Source organism: Buceros rhinoceros, unplaced genomic scaffold, assembly GCF_000710305.1.
Source record: "Buceros rhinoceros silvestris isolate BGI_N320 unplaced genomic scaffold, ASM71030v1 scaffold2109, whole genome shotgun sequence".
Lineage (NCBI taxonomy): Eukaryota > Metazoa > Chordata > Aves > Bucerotiformes > Bucerotidae > Buceros > Buceros rhinoceros.
This window is the reverse complement of record NW_010429541.1, coordinates 1-16,223: the sequence shown is the minus strand read 5'-3', so window position 1 is coordinate 16,223 and position 16,223 is coordinate 1. Positions and strand designations below refer to the sequence as shown.

The window sequence follows — 16,223 nt, the reverse complement described above, 5'->3', positions numbered from 1 at the left end:
TGGCCGTGGCGTCGTCACCGGAGCGTGTGCCAGTTCCCGGCGTTTCATCGCCGCTCGGTGGCCCGCTGTAACCCTTGCCTCTCGTTGCCGGTGGCCTGGCTCGGTGGATGGCGCTGCAGTTGAGTTCCCAGCGGTGCTGCTGAACGCTTCCACCGGACAGATCGAAGCTGAGTTCCACACCTACGTCCAGCCCCAGGAGCACCCCGTTCTCTCTGAATTTTGCACGGAACTAACTGGCATAACACAGGTAGAATGGCTGTTTAGCGTTACCTCACACCGGTGTGGTTGCTGTTTATTGCTTCGTTTCCAGAGACATTTAAAGGGCTAAAAATAAATAAACCTCAAAGGAAGTTCAGTGGATACTAACACATACATCTTCTTGCTCTGTTTCATAAAGAATCAAGTTGATGAAGGGGTCCCTCTAAACGTGTGTTTATCACTGTTTTTGAAATGGATTCAAAAGATACAAAAGGAGAAGACAATTATATTCAGTAGAGATACTCCAAGTAATTCTACTTCAGAAGCAAAAGCATGTGCCTTTGTGACTTGGACAGGTAAGTAAAATTTTCATTTGCTTTTTCTGTGGAGTGATAGCAAGAAAAATTAACATTAGGTGGTGCTGGTGAGGTGCTGTCTTCACTTCTAGGGAGCCCAAATCCCTGCTATTAGGTATTAAGGATGTGCATATTGGGATAAGACTGAAAAATTGACGGAATCCTGATGCGTTCAGGGTCTGACATGGCCAAGTTTTCCTGCTTTACACCCAGTGAACTGTGTCACCATTCTCAATGTGTCTAAATGATTCAATGAGGTCTTGGAGATCTTCACCCATCTGAAGTCAGCCTTTACTAAGAACAGGCACTCACTTACCCCCTGACCCCATCCCACCGCAGCAGCCCTAGAGCTTTTCAGGTACAAAGGCTTCCTCAGCCTGTGCTTCCTGTCCAGCAGAACAGGGTGCTACTACTATGTTGATGTTCTGTCCATTTATATAGATTTTAAACCACATTTATGTAGATTTTAGGCCAGATCTTCAGTGATGGATTATTTGTGGGTTTTTTTCTGTGCAGACTGGGACCTGGGTGTGTGTTTGCAGTATGAGTGTAAGAGGAAGCAGCTGCGGAAACCTGACATTTTAAATTCCTGGATTGATCTCAAAGCAACATACAGGGTGAGAGGATGAACAGACTGTGAAACATTTATACCCCTTTTATCATCTGAAAGTCCAACTCTATCAGAGGTTACACGCCAATATTGAATATTCCAGTGACTGGAGTAACTCATTTGTTTTCTTTTCCTGTTGTTCACGCTCACTAACAAACCACATGGCCTAGAACGGTGTGAATTTAAGAGAAATCTTAATGCTAGGAAAACAACCTGGTGTTACTGTTAAATAAACGATACCTTCCCAACTTCCCCCATTTTGTTTGCCCTTACTGCTGCCTTACACTGCTGTGTAGAAAATAGTCATCACCTGCTCAGAGGTAAAGGTCTAGCACTCGAACTGCACTTGGACCAGAAAGTATATTCTGACTAGTGTGAATAATACTGAAAAAATGGATGTCTGTTTTATTACACTCCATCAGCGTTCTAACTCGGGGCTGAGAGCACCTAACTGTACCTCTCCCCGCGCAGTCAAGGAAGCTTTCAGAGAGTGATCCAGGAGATTACCCTGGGGCTCAGGCTCTTAACCCAGGTAGCAGATTTAGGTCTCTAAAGATCAACAGTGTGAATATTCCCCCTTTCTTGCGATCAAGTGAGATGCTGGGAGTGAGTAGCAATACTAGCTTCTTCTCATTTAAAAATAATTTTTACTTATGCCAAATATATTCACGCCCACGCCTTTGCAATGTGCAGCAGTTTAAACATCTCGAGATATTATTTACTCTTCAATGCTGTGCTGTTAAGGCCTTCATCAGGGTAAGCCATCAAGTGCAAGTGGCTGACTCCAGGACTGACAGGTGAGTTTAGACTGAGGAGGGAGTCGTGGTTCTTTCTGTTCGTTACAGGGTCAGTCACAGTCTTACGCTTCTTTATCACAACTACACCATGAAGACACCCGACCTGCACAATTGCCTTGTGAGATTTATTATTCACAAGGAGGTGCTTCTGAAATGGTTTTCACCTCCCAGCGAAGAGGTTTGAAGTGCTTTATGTGAAGTACCTGCGTTTTTTTCCTTAGGCCTTCTATAACAGGAAGCCTAAAGGGCTAAATGGTGCCTTGCAGGATCTGGGGATAGCTTTTGCAGGACGGGAACATTCTGGTAAGTATGATGGAATGATCCTCGTTTTAATATGTATCTTTTTTATAAAGCCGAATATTTAGCTACTATTTATTAAGCTACTATTTAGCTTTAGTTAGCTGACCTAAAGCAGCTAGTAATAGCTAGTCACTCCTCCAAGCAGTAACCGTTCTTTCCAGTTTACGCAATGTTCTGTCAAAACATCAAAACAAGAAAGGTTAGATGCTTCAAAGATCAGTTTCTGTGCATCAGTCCTGCAGATGTTCCAGCAGAGGAAATTTTTTGGAATTTTTCACCTCTGGTCCTGTTGTTTGAACTAGATAACCACGTGTTGGAGTTCTGTGAATCCTTGCCATTTCTGTAGGCTTACCTAGATGACATTTTTCCTCTAGTAAAAACTATCCCCAGTAGTAGTTTAAAAAGATGACATTAACATAACCATATGTCTGAAGGGTTGGATGATTCTCGGAACACTGCCCGTCTTGCTTGGAGGCTCATTTGCGACGGCTGTGTGCTGAAGGTTACTAAATCGCTGAATAAGGTTAGTGACTACTTTGTACCTTCCCTTCTACTTGCTTTGTAGCCTGGAATACAGATGAAAGGTGAATGATTCAAATAATAAACCCAGCACCTGAGCTATGAATTGAACAGAACATCCCTAGGCTTGATACTCTTATTCTTTTCGTGCATTGATTCCTAAAACTTCAGGGTATTCACTTTCCAAAATCTTTTGTTTATGGACTCCCTAGGCACACTCAAAGAGTAATTTAATTTCCAGAATGGTGACTGTAAACTTCACTGACAAGACTCCACTGGGAAGTAACAGCAGACCTGAAACATCTACAGATGGAACTTGTGAAACAAACCCACTGGCTGAGAAAAACCAGAACCGTATTGCTGGAATTAAGACAAATTCTAACATACAAACTGAAGAGCAACAGACCACTTGCAGCGATTCCTCTGCAGATGCCCATGTTGTACCCAGCAGCAGCTCAAGGACTAAGTTTTACACTCAGTCCCAAAGCTCTTCAGCAGCATCTACAGACACATCTGCTGTTCACCGTGAGCAGGCACAGCCACCTCCCAGTTCGGTATCAATGGGTGTTTGGCAAGGACTGAGCAGTGGGCAGCTTCTGAGTCCAGCCAGACGCAGCCTTCCGGGACACGGGTCAGGACTGGTGCTCGTCTCCACTACCCTCTCCTCAGTTCACGTCTCCAGTGAGGATATCAGCACTAGTTCTGACTGCTTATCTCTGCTGACTGACTGGGAAGATGTTGCTTTAATACCAGAATCTCAATATGAACAAAATTCAGACTATGTTCGATTCAAAGATGACTCAAGTACAGGTATTTTAACAGCGTTTGAAGAGAAAACAACTTCAAAACAATCGGCTGTGAGTTCAGATAATCAAAGTTTGGAGAAAACCATAGTACCTGTGGAACCTCTGAAACCTATCGTTTACAGAAGTGCTGATACTACTGTCTATAATGTAGGAACAGGACAAGAGCAGACTTCAAATTTTTCAGCTTTTAAGTTACCCCCTGCCAAGGTAAACGCTATTTCAGCGCCATTGGCATTACCTGGAAATTATTCTGCTCCTTCGGCGGCTCCTAAAAGAAAGCCAACTAGTCCAAAAACGTTCCCACCAGCAAAAAAAAAGTCTTTTGCTGTATATCAAGAGAAAACGGCATCTCTTGATCATTCCTTACCTTTAAGGAGTTCAAATTTGCCCAGAGTGTCTCCTGCCATTCTGAACTCCACAGTCAATCTGAATCAGTCTGTTAGAGCTGTGAGCAGTGGGAAACCAACTCCCCCTCTGTGTAACTGCGGTCGAAGAGCTAAAAAACTCCTTGTGTCAAATGCTGGTCCAAATCACGGCAAAGCATTTTTTTGTTGTCCTGTTGGCAAGCACGAAGGTAGTAAGAAGGGTTGTGGGTATTTCAGGTGGGAATATGCGCTTCTAAGAGAGACGTCGAATCGTCTCACCTTGAATGCGGATGCTTCGACCTCTCTTGGAACCTACAATAATAATTCAGGAAATTCGTCCAACAAAAAGTATTTGTGTCTTAGACCCTCTATGAGAACTTGAAACTGGACAATTTTTCTTCTCTGAATCTTAAACTCAGTAAGTTGATCGTGCTTAATATAGTCAGGGCAGTCAAATGATCTATGTTCTGAGAATGGGACAAAACTGACACTGCTTGGTTAACAGAGACAAATGCAAATTGCTCAAGCATACAAAAATATCAATATATCAAAGTCTCATTAATGATGTGTAAGAGAACAGATAAAACTATTAAGTGCTAAAATTAAAGTATAAGCCATTGTTGCTCTAAATCTTGAATTTCTGCTTTATCATGTGTTTTAAATTCTTTACTAGTCCAGTCCTTAAAGACCATTTACACATTTTATTCTACACATTTACGCATTTTTATTTACACTTTTTTCTAACTACACTTGTAATTATAACTAACTTTTAAAAACATATTTAGAAGTTGTCACACTTCTCAAAAGTGATTCTTGAAGCAACTGCGTTCTTTTAAAATCTGTTTTTTATTCTTTAGATAATAAAGATACGATGCTGGTGACACTTCATTGGGCACTTTATTTAACACACATCTCCTGTTGCGCTCTTGACTTCCAGGAGTTTCCCATTCCCGGTGGATCACTGCCTGCTGCTGTACTGTTAGCTGTTAGTGTAGCACCTGGACAGCCAAATGCTGGGAATCGAGAGAATCTTCTCAAACCCGAACTAAGGCAGCCACAGTATAACGTCTTATACTCTGTGTTATTGTGTGAATCTGCAATATCTTACTTGGTAAAGAATCCTATTAAAAAAATCATCGGGTACTTCTAATCTTTTCTCCATTCCTTCTGGCGCAGTTCATTTCTTCTGATCTTCCCACTAATAGTTTTTGGTAACTGCTGAACAAACTCCATCTATTGGGAAAGGGAGGAAATTGCAATACAAAGTAAGAGAGAGCTTACCTAAATTTTTACTTTTTTTTTTAACCTCAGTGGCAGACTCATAAGCCACGTGAAAGTTAACAGTGGCTGTCTTACGGTACTGAAAGTTATTTGGGTATTTGAGCACTCACCTTCCTAGGATACTTGTACGGAGCAGTAACTTTCTTAACATGCTGTTGTAACTCTTTCGTCAGTTTTTCTGGATCGTGTGAAGCATATTCAGATGTTAAAACAACAAAGGCTTTCACTACCTAAAGAAAGTCACGGCAGCAATGGTTTAAATGCCAATGGAACAGTATTACACCTCAGTAAGATCTGAAACTTTAACCAGCTGTTTGCTGACAAACTGGAGCAGTGGACAGGGCAGCTACAGAAAGCTCTGCCGAATCTGTGTGCTCACAATTAGCCTGGACTGTGCAGGCAGCTTATATACATTTAATAAAGACCAAAAACGGTCAGGGGAAGCTTCAAATGGTGCTTTTGTGTTACTGGATTTGGGACAATTGCCTTGGTCGGTTTTTTTCCCTGTATGGATTCTCTGGTGTCTGCCAGTAGAAATGCCAACTTGAATTTATTTAGTTTTAATTTAAAAAAGAAAATCCCTGGACAGACAAATCCTGTGGAAGCTGGGCTATATTAGCTTGTTTACCTCTCCTCTGATGGGGTCCGGACTGCTGACAGCTGCTGATTCCGCCACTGCAGGATGCTCTACTAGGGCACTTTCTACCTCAAATGGTCCAATACGGTACCTTTAAAATGGGAAAAAGGGCTTTTAGTTTTATTTGATAACACACAGACAAAGCCTCACATCTGAATCATCTGTGCTATTCGAGTTTAATGATTTACTGTTACTCAGTCTTAAATTACCCGGCAGAATTAATAACATCATCAGCTCTCCCAACGAACCAGAAGTAGCCATCCTCATCCATAATCCCCCTGTCTCCAGTGACATAAAAATCCCCACGTATTGTTGCCTCTGTTTTCTCTGGATCATCCTAGGAAATATTAAATAGCATTTTACAGGAAAACTACCTTAGAAATTCATTAACTTGCATTCTAACATATTTAGCATATAAGTTGTGCTACAGTCAAATACGCAAAAATTTCAGCTTTTCAGATGGGTCCATACTGTGGTCACGTCCATCAGATTCAAGTGGGACATTAATAGTAGAAAATTATTAATTCACCGTTACTAAGCTACAAAACTAGATATAAAAGTCATAAACTGAGATACATTAATGGAGTTTCACTACTTGTGACTGAGTAAACTTTTACTCATAATATGTTATGACCCACAGCTGTAGGAACCACTGAAGGTTGGAAAAATATGTAGGCTTATAGAACTGAGAATTTGCTTTTAGGTGATTATCCGTTAATGATTTTTTTCCTTTTGTATTTCTAGCATATCCTATCCTGAGATTCTTTTTTCACCCCCAGAAAGGTTGTGGCTCCTCGCCGAGCCATTAATCAGTGCTCTTTCTGCAGCCAGCGCAGCTGACTGCTGCAGGCATTTTTTTGTGCGTATGCGTGGCGTTCCTTCCCCGCATGCTCAGCACCGCTCAGGAGACCTGCTTGTAGGCTGATACTACCCACAACTAATAGGGTTTCCCAGTGTCAGAACAGAAAGCACTATGCATTATTTTTTTACTGGTTGTGGGACTGAAAATTCTAACCAAGATGGAAAAAAACCAAACAAACAGAGAAAGGTTGCTGTGCATTAAATACTCCATGAAGCTCAAATCTGGATGGAAGGGATTGGAGCAGTGTCCTGCTTCTCAGATGGGGGCTCTAGCCCTTAGCCCAAAGAGTATTTTGGGATTAAGGGTTCTGTCAAACGTTTCCCTTTTTATCACGGAAGTAATGATCAAAAGGAAGTGGATTTCAGCTTGCTAGGCAGGACAGTATCATCGAACGCTAACTGTATAACTAGCCCAAGCATCTTCAGGAAAAAATGGAAATCCCTCTTTCGTCCCCACAGGTTTTCAGAGCAGTAAGCAGAGTGTAAGTAAAATGGGGCATCAGATTCCTGGTGACAAGGATTTAACAGGAGATCTACTTTAACTGTGGAAATACTCTTACAGCATAGCAAGTAAAAAGAAAAGGTGGTCTCGTAGGTTTTACTCTGATGGCAAGATCTCCTTCTTTTCCAGGAGGCATAATGTTGCTGTTTTCATCTATGACCTAAAAATAAACAAAACACAGTTTTATTATCTTGGAGACAAATTAAAAAGCACTATGTTAAGATCATAGAATCTTTGTGCACATTTAAAATACGTATTTTTTTAATTGCGAAACGATTTGGAGCACTAGGAGGGGGTCTTACTCTGACAACTGAAGTGTAAGATTATTACTGTCTCTTTTATCTGAGGAATGCCAAGTACTATGCAAATGTGACGAAGTTAGTAAGACCCCAGGGAGGATCAGAAGGAATGGGATGGAAACCCTGAAGAACCAAAAATCTTAACCCATATTGCAAACTGATCGAGTGCTAGAACCTGCTTCAGCAGTTTTATCATCACCAGGAAGCATTCACTCCCACTCTCCCTTAACTCAGCAATTTAATTTCTATCACTGCCTTAAGTCTGGTATCTCACTGTCCGTTAGCAGCGGGTTGTCGTCTGTGTGGTGAGGACGGTGCAGCAGGGAAGTCCAGCTGCTTATTTTGCACGCGCCGCTGAGGGCAGTAACATGCATTTCTTCACTCTCATTCACTGCCGAATGATGGTCCATGGTACAACTGTGCTGGAGCTTTCACACCTCTTTACTGGCAAGTGATTATGCAAGAGAGAGATACCGAGTCACCAGAGGTACGATACCTTGATCACACCTCTTTACTGGCAAGTGATTATGCAAGGGAGAGATACCGAGTCACCAGAGGTATGATACCTTGACGTCATACGTTGGAGTCGGCTTTCCCATAGAGCCAGGTTTGATTTTCATTCCCTTAAAATTTCCACAGATCAGCACCTGTAACAAGTGGTGTTGGGTTTGGGATTTCTTTTATTAATTAAACTGTGGCTTGAATATTCAGTCTTTAGCTTAGGTTTAAAATATTCAGCTAATACTGTGCGTTTCTATAAAAAATACTGTCTTCGTTATAATCATATATCCAATGATTAAACTTCTAGAAATAAACTATGCTCTCAGAATCACGACCGCAGCTCCAAATGATGCTACTGAGTGCTCTGAAGCGAGATTCTAACGCAGAATCTGGATGCAGTCCTGAGGAATACACCCCTTTGGTGTTAGTTCCCAATCCAAAGCCCTAGGGAATGAAAAACAGTGCTTGGATTTTGGGTGAAGCTGTTATGATTGTTCTGTGATTTACCACAACTAAATTTTTCCAGTGTTGCTTATTGCAACGACTTTTCCCCTAAAAGTCGTTAACTGCGTATAATCATTTTAATCATTTTTTCTTGGCAACCTGAATGGAATTGACAGCCATATCTGTAAGACGTGCACTGTTACATTTGTAAAGCAGGACGTACTGTTTCTGTCTGTCCGTAGCCTTCATGAATATCCAGCCCGGTCTGCGCTTTCCATTCTTTCATCACATCGGGGTTGATTGGCTCCCCAGCACTCACGCAGTGCCGCAGGCTTTTGAACTTATAGCTTAGTGGGGAAGAGAAAACAAAAAACTGGCAGCTGCCTCTGCTGTGTCCCATTCCCCACGGTGTTCCTCTACTGCGGGGTCCTTTCTACAGCGAACCAGCATTTTTACTGAGTCCTGTTCACTCCATTTGAACCAGGCAGTTTTAAACAAAAAAAAAGCTGAAAAAAGATGCAAATAAAAACCCCAAAACTGCTGGTTGACTTTGCTACTACTTTAGAAAATCTAATGATCAATATACTGTTTCCAGCCCTAGAATCTGAGCTGGAGTCTAAACCAAAGAGGAGTAACAAAGATCAACCCTGGTGACAGTAAAAACTCACAGAGGAGTTAAAATGAGGCCAAACAGTCTTTCAGCCATTTCACCAAGCTGTCCTGACACACTTCTTGCAGCTTGTAGTGTTGGAAGAACAAGTGGGGAGACAGCGTGATTATAAAAGCTAATACGCTATCACGGGAATCCTGTTACATCCTCAGCTAAACCGCTTTACAGAGGCTTATGAAGCTCCCTGTAATTTATGAAATCTGAGATGGTTAAGCTATTCCTAAATCTTTTTTCTGGCATTGTTCCTAGTGCTTAAGATTCAAAACGTTGAGAAACACATGGGCTGTGTTACTGTTACGCCTCTGTAAATCTGCAATCAAATCAAGGCGAGATGAGCATTTGGCCTCCTGCTTTGATGAAATACCAACAAGGGAACCCTCCTTTGGCTCACCTGGAGAGCGTATGTTGCACAAACATTCGGTAGGCAGTGGGAGGAGAACAGAAGACGGTTATGGGAAATCTTGACAGACTCTAAAGAATTTACAATAAAAAAAGTAAATGTTGCCAACATTCTGAAAACTATGAGGTCTCATCTTCATTGTAAGAGATGATATAATGATCTCTGCATCCAGCTGATGAAACACATGAACTAAACGCGGTGTCCTGAAAGCAGGTAATTCAGTACTTGTCAACACCAACACACAGCAGTTACATTTAATTAGGTTCTCCTTCAAAACAGAATCTACATCATTTTACCATTAGTTCAACACACCAAAGCTTTTTGCTCTTGAAAGCTTTACAGTTCCTCTTGCAGAATTTCTTCCTAATTGCACCTCAAGTAGAAAACAAGGGAAACCATAAAGCTACTTTTTTAGATGCTCTGTGGGTGTTACAGCTGACAGTGTTCTTCAACATACCCTAATATTAAATGAGCAATTTCCATCCATCTAATTAACGTGGATGTGATGGTAAGGTCATTCTATGCCAAGTGAATCATGGTAGTCTTTTTCAAACGATGAAGACTTGTGCGTGGAGAATGTAAGAGAATATAATATTGGTGCCTTTTGTTAAAGAAATTTGACCTTGCTGCCTCTTCCCTCCTTAACTTTGAATTACATGATGCAGGCAACCGAAATTCTCATTCCTCTATTACTGTCACTTATTTTAATAAGACCACCAAAGTGCTCCACAAATCCCAGAACGAGTTCTTGTGTACTTCACTTTGAGGCCTAACAGTGGATGTTTGCAGGTTTGTGCAGTCAAATCCAGAGCCCAGTGTATGATGACACCCTTTGGATATCACATACGCTCTTGTTTTGGGGTACAAATCTGCAGCACTCACTTCTTAACTAATCGGTTGGTTACTGCCTGGTGAAAGTTTTAACTGTGCTGCCCCTGTCCAGCGCTGGGGAAATGAAATCCTGGGCGAGACCAGCCAGAAAGAACAGTGCTGATTGTTGCTGGGCTCTCCTCACTTACCTCAAAGACAACGCTGGGGTCGAAATGTGGCATCTTATGTACAAACACACATGCCCCTTGGATCCACGGCGAAAAAACGCTGCTCCAAGATGCCTTAGCCCAGCCCGTGTCTGATGTATTCCATAATATATCTGAGGAAGTCAAGTCCAGCCAGTACCTGGTAACACAAGGAAATGGTCCTCAGTCTTTTTTGGCAGAAATAAGGCAAATATTAAAATACCTACATGAGATGTGCCAGTGAAGCAGATCCACCACTGGCCGTCTTGGTAAACGCAATTAGAAAAGGCTAAATTTCTGAGCAGGAGTAAGTCACAGCACAGTGAGGATGTCACGAGGATGACTGATGCTGCCTTTTTCTGATTTGTTATTCTTTGCCTATTAGAGTGAAGTGCACTGCCATATCGATTTTACAAACAACGCTGCTTTAAAAATTTTGTTCCTGCAGGAGCTGTGTCTAATCCAGACACACCGGAATCCCGAAGCCGAACAGACCCATTGCTTTTTTCCCTTTTACGTTGCAGACTTCATAAACTTGTGCTGCTGTTCAGCTCATGGGCAATCTATTCACTACGCACAATGAAGAATGAAGGTACCAGAAGAAAACATTAAATATAAGTCAGTGACCATATGTCTGCTACATTCTCTGTAAATTAAGACAGCTGGGCTCAAACTGCCTTGTTTGATGGAAAAAGCCCCCACTTTTGGGGATGTGAAACAACTTGTTTTTTTAACTGTTGGAACAAAAGCTTCTGGTAGAACCCCTGTTTCTCTTCCTTCTGCGGGGTGACCAGCTACAGCAATATGTCTGATTTAAAGGGGTAGCTGTACCTTCCACTTACTGTGAAGCCAATACCAATGCTGTGGGAATGTTCAGCCATTTTTGGAGATCCTGTAGTTCCGCTGGTAAAATAGATAGCCATTGGATCCCGACACTTTGTGGTCACACAGTGGTGATCAGAAGGAGCATTTCTTAAAATAAGCAAAGTGATTTGAAAGTGTGACTTAGACATTTTTGAAAATATTTAACCAAACTGCAGCAATCAAGAGAGTCATAAGCACTCCTATTTTTCCCCTGTACGGTCCTGTATTGGTGTGTGCCAACACTTCCTGTTCAGAACAAACCACCACGTTTCACTTTTGTTATGGCTATGCTGCTTTCACAGCAGTTTTTACTCACTTCAGGAGATCTCTGAAGTTCAGCCATCCTTCTCTGCGGCCCTCTGACACAAGCAACCTGAATTTCAGAGACTGGCATTCAGCCCCAACTGAGTCTACAGCTGGTGCCACAGAATCATCAGTGATGATACACTTTGCCTTGGATTTCTGAAGTCGATGAAGAATGTCCTTTGCTGTCAACTGCTGGGTGCCAGGAATCAAGACAGTTCCTAAAGGGAAGGAAGGGAAATGGAAAAAACAGTCTCAACATTTAAGAATAACATCTGTACCTACAAGCAGACTTCAGCTTTCTTTGTCCTTTTGTGCGGGACAGAGTGGTACTAAAAGCAGGACTTGGCCCTGCATTTGTAAATATGCTTATTTCCTTGATGGTTTAAGCAATAGGTGAGGATTAACACAAGTTAGTAAACTTGTTACGTAAACGTTACTAAACATTAATCATGGGACAGTAAAAGAATTCAACAGAATCACTTACTCTATACCGAAAACACTGCCCTGGAACATGCCATCTCTCTGGACTTCACTTCTTTACCGTTAACATAGCCGCTGCCTCACAAGGGATACTGCTAGTGTTTGAGAGGCACCAAGATACGGTAAATACGAAGCTGAGTATTGCACAGATCCCACCGGGGAACATGTGAAACTCTGTTAAGTGTGGACTAATTCACTGCAAATTAGCAAGAGTGCATTGCAATGCATCACAAGTGCTGGAAAGGAGGACAGAGGCAGTGGGCTCACAGGGTTTCCCTAACAGCTAGAGCATGTGAAAAGGCCTAAAAGCACCATGAAGAAACCTCTTGGCATGACACTCGTTCATCCTCATGAGCATCGGTAGTTCTGAGTGCATTAAATAGCAAGGATTGGTTGAAGTCTGTGTTTCTGTACCCGTATATTATTGCTCTACTTTTACTGACCTGTTCTCATGCAAGCCACGCTCACCAGCCACCACTCCGGGACCCGAGGCAGAATCAGGATAACTCTGTCTCCCCGTTGCAGACCACAGGCACCAGAGAGTACATTTGCCACTTTCCTGGACAGCACTCCCAGCTCCTCAAAGCTCCACCTCACCTCTCCTCCAGCACCATCCACCCACCATAACGCAGGGTTTTTAGACCTTTTCCCCTCCTATAGAACAACAGTACAAATACTTTGTTTTAGAAACACATTGCCTTTACCTTAAGTTGGAAGAAGAAAAGTATTCATCACTTATTCTGTGTTGGAGAAACCTGGAGATGCAGCGGAAATTTGCCACTGATTCCAAACGAGGCAGAGAACTCTCCCTTAGAAAGAATAGCCTATAAATGTCATTTAGGAAATTAAATTTATATTTCTTTCCTAACTGCATCTTACACTCTGAAGATGTACAGTAATGAGCACAGAGAAAGAAGAGTCCTTCTTGGTTCAGGTCAAACCAACAAAGCAGCTGATGAATGTGAGTACCTTTAGGTTGTGCCCCAGAGCCTCCTGAGTCCTCAGAGCTCATTTTCAACTTCATCTGGAACTGGGCCTCTCTAGTACTTGTGAAATTTAAATCAAAGTTTCAGAGGCGTAGGCTCACACCAGGTGACCTTCAATCAACGTCTCACCTAACTGACGGGTGAAGTGATTTGAAATCTATGGGGATGTTGTGCTTCACAGGGGGCCCGTGCATTTAGCAGTGGCAGGGTACTAAGCCACCTCCCGAGCAAAAAATTCACTGGGGCAGCAAGAGCGATGCCATATTATCTGTGTGAAGATACAACAATACTAAAGTTCATTTTAAGGGGAGCAGACTTGTGCACCTCAGAGGGTGAAACCTCTTCTCCAGAGGCTGCTCCTTGCTCCCTTTACAGCCTGCCAAAACCTGTTCTACCTGTTCCTTTGTCCAGCAAAAGGAACAATAATGTCAAAGAGGTGATACCTGGGCTCTGTTCTTGCTGCCACGCTTCAGGTAACTGCATTTAGCCCCTCATCGTGAACAGCCTGAGCCTGCAAAACCAGTCCTACATCCACAGAGACCAGGCCTATCAGTACAAAAGGTGATGGACCTGTACTTCATGCTACTGTATTCCCTGTCCTTGCATAGATCTTACGTCTGGTTTGGGGTTCAAACTTGTTCAGTTTTCTAGATTCCGAGTCCTTGATGCAAAAGATTTCACATTTGGGATAGGTGAGTGAGATTTGACATTACATTGTATTTATTATTCATTTTACGGTGATTTCCCCAGCACATCCCCCCGCCAGGTGGGGTGCAAGGTTTAGAGCAGCAGCACACAGACTCATTCACGAGGCACCTATTTACTCGCACTCAACTCGCTAGAGTTACTGGTTAAAGGAAGAACTATTTGGACTCGCGGACAGGACAGCGTATGGCTTAAGGAATCTACAAACCACACGAAACCATCACCAGACTATAATCAGAACATAACCCCAGTATCTCGGTTATTTGATTTGTCAGATACTGAGCATAAATGACCAGCATCAAACCCCTCAGAGAAGGCAAGTAACGGTTACCTTTTCCATTTCGGTCCATCTGTCCAGCACATCTCTTGCAAAGTTGAAATACTCTGGCACCTCTGGTCTGTACTGTTGTTTTATGGCTTCATAACTCAAAGAGGCGTGAACTGGGTAGCACCGGCTGCAAAGTTGGAGAGATCTTCTCAGAGGAGCCCACAGTGACGCAGCTCTTGGGATCTTCGGTAAAAAGTGCACAGCAGCAAGAGCCATAGCAGTGTCTCCAAGGTTATTCCTCACTGACAACCTCTCCAGGAAATGCTACAGCGATACAGATACAAACCTGGTATTAGCCATGTAGTTTCAGAACAGCTTTTACACTACACAGTGAAATACTGTGTACAACCTCAACGGTTAATTGGAGCAACTGCTGAGGACAGTTCCAGTCCAGCCACTGACTGGCCCCCACTCTCCAGTGACCACCACACAGCTGAGAGCCTCACCCTGCATTCCACCAGCAGCACCCAGCCTTGTCACTGCGGGAGCTTTCCTGTAATCCACGTTCCTTTCCCTCCTACAAGCCTCACTAATCTTGTAGATCACATTTCAGCTGCCTCATACAGCAGACAGATGCTGAACATGACCCAAGCACTTCAGCTTTGGCTGAAATGTCTGCTACTGACTGAGAACACAGAACCAACAGCGTGCACCAAGATGTTGCAGATAATCAGCAATTGTGCATTAATTACCGGCTGACCACAGAGTCACTTGGGAGCTCTGAAAACTCTGAAGTCATTATTTTCATGCATTGTCAACTGCCGTTTATTTACAAAATAATGTAAAACCTGCTAGTTCCTTGTGGAATTAATAACTACCCAGCTGTAAAATCATCTGATTGTAGTGATTTAGTGAAGGGACGTTTTTTGGATCTGTACCATTCAGTCTGCAGACAAACACAGGAGAGAAACCCAGCCAAGCCAAAGACAGAGCAGGGAGACGAGGGATGTGGACAGAGAGGCAAATCAGTACTCCAGAAAATGTCTTGGCCAGCAGTTTGCAGGTGCTGGGTGGGGTGTCAGTTACCTCATCAAAAGGGGGTGAATCCCAGTTTTCTGCCTCTCTGCCTTATGGAGCTCTCTCAGTGCTGAGACGCGTCACGGCTTTGAGTCCTTGCACAGATTAAGTGCATTCCCTCTGCACCACCCACAGCTGCCTACAGAAATTCTACCTGGTGTTTCAAACGCGTCTGACAATGACCCACTCCAGAGACTACTGCTATAATTCACCAGAATTTTGGTACTTCCACACAACCCCAGCCCTGCAAAGATTCAGCGACTTTTAATTTATGTGTACTCAAGAATCCCACCAATAGCGTCTGACAATTGCTGTAGAACTCTACAAGCCTCAAAGGCTTCAGATAAAATGCAGCCACCATCTCCTGTTGTGGCTGTAACTGATAAACACTTCTATCAATTCATTAAGTTTCATTTTTTCCCACTTTGGCCCCAGTGGATTCTCTGAATATAAATAATACGATGGTCCTGCCCCTACTGTAGAACTCTAAAAGCCTCAAAGGCTTCAGATAAAATGCAGCCACCATCTCCTGTTGTGGCTGTAACTGATAAACACTTCTATCAATTCATTAAGTTTCATTTTTTCCCACTTTGGCCCCAGTGGATTCTCTGAATATAAATAATACGATGGTCCTGCCCCTAGTGAGGTCTCCCTAGCTGTCTCCTCCACCTGCTTTCACAAAACGCCGGGTAACTCCATTTCCCCTCCTCTTAATTGTCCCAGAAGCCGGAGTCACCGCGGGGAGAGGAGGCTCTCACAGACAGGGCTGCGCAGAGGCTCCTGCCTGGAGAAACCACTCTACAGCCCACATTCTTCCTGTAAACGCATGTTCTCTAGTATGTCAGGCGTAAATTTACCTGCACGGAGAGCGTCTCTTTCAGCTGGTCCCTCGACCCCGCGGCTCCCTCAGGAGCCGGGCAGGGGCTGGCGGAGCGGCCGCAGCCCGCGCTCCCTCCGCTGGGGTCTGCGGGTCGG

At 43.1% G+C, this 16,223-nt stretch overlaps 2 protein-coding genes across 2 annotated transcripts; one reads left to right on the top strand and one right to left on the bottom strand.

Moving 5' to 3' along the window:
• Positions 1-119: 119 nt before the first annotated feature.
• On the top strand, positions 120-4,333 carry ERI2 (ERI1 exoribonuclease family member 2; the record flags this gene model as incomplete). The annotated part of the gene is made up of 6 exons (XM_010142658.1): positions 120-247; positions 398-554; positions 1,071-1,171; positions 2,183-2,264; positions 2,696-2,784; positions 2,993-4,333. Coding segments are annotated over 6 exons (1,898 nt in total), but the record flags the coding sequence as incomplete, so codon positions are not given.
• Positions 4,334-5,097: 764 nt separating this feature from the next.
• On the bottom strand, positions 5,098-14,447 carry LOC104488118 (acyl-coenzyme A synthetase ACSM3, mitochondrial-like). The gene is made up of 13 exons (XM_010142657.1): positions 14,235-14,447; positions 12,656-12,866; positions 11,743-11,950; positions 11,394-11,534; positions 10,566-10,722; positions 9,538-9,617; positions 8,700-8,823; positions 8,098-8,178; positions 7,291-7,392; positions 6,079-6,206; positions 5,861-5,960; positions 5,343-5,462; positions 5,098-5,184 (listed from the first exon to the last, which is right to left on the bottom strand). The coding sequence occupies exons 1-13, from the start codon at positions 14,445-14,447 to the stop codon at positions 5,098-5,100; spliced, it is 1,752 nt and encodes a 583-aa protein (XP_010140959.1).
• Positions 14,448-16,223: the final 1,776 nt, after the last annotated feature.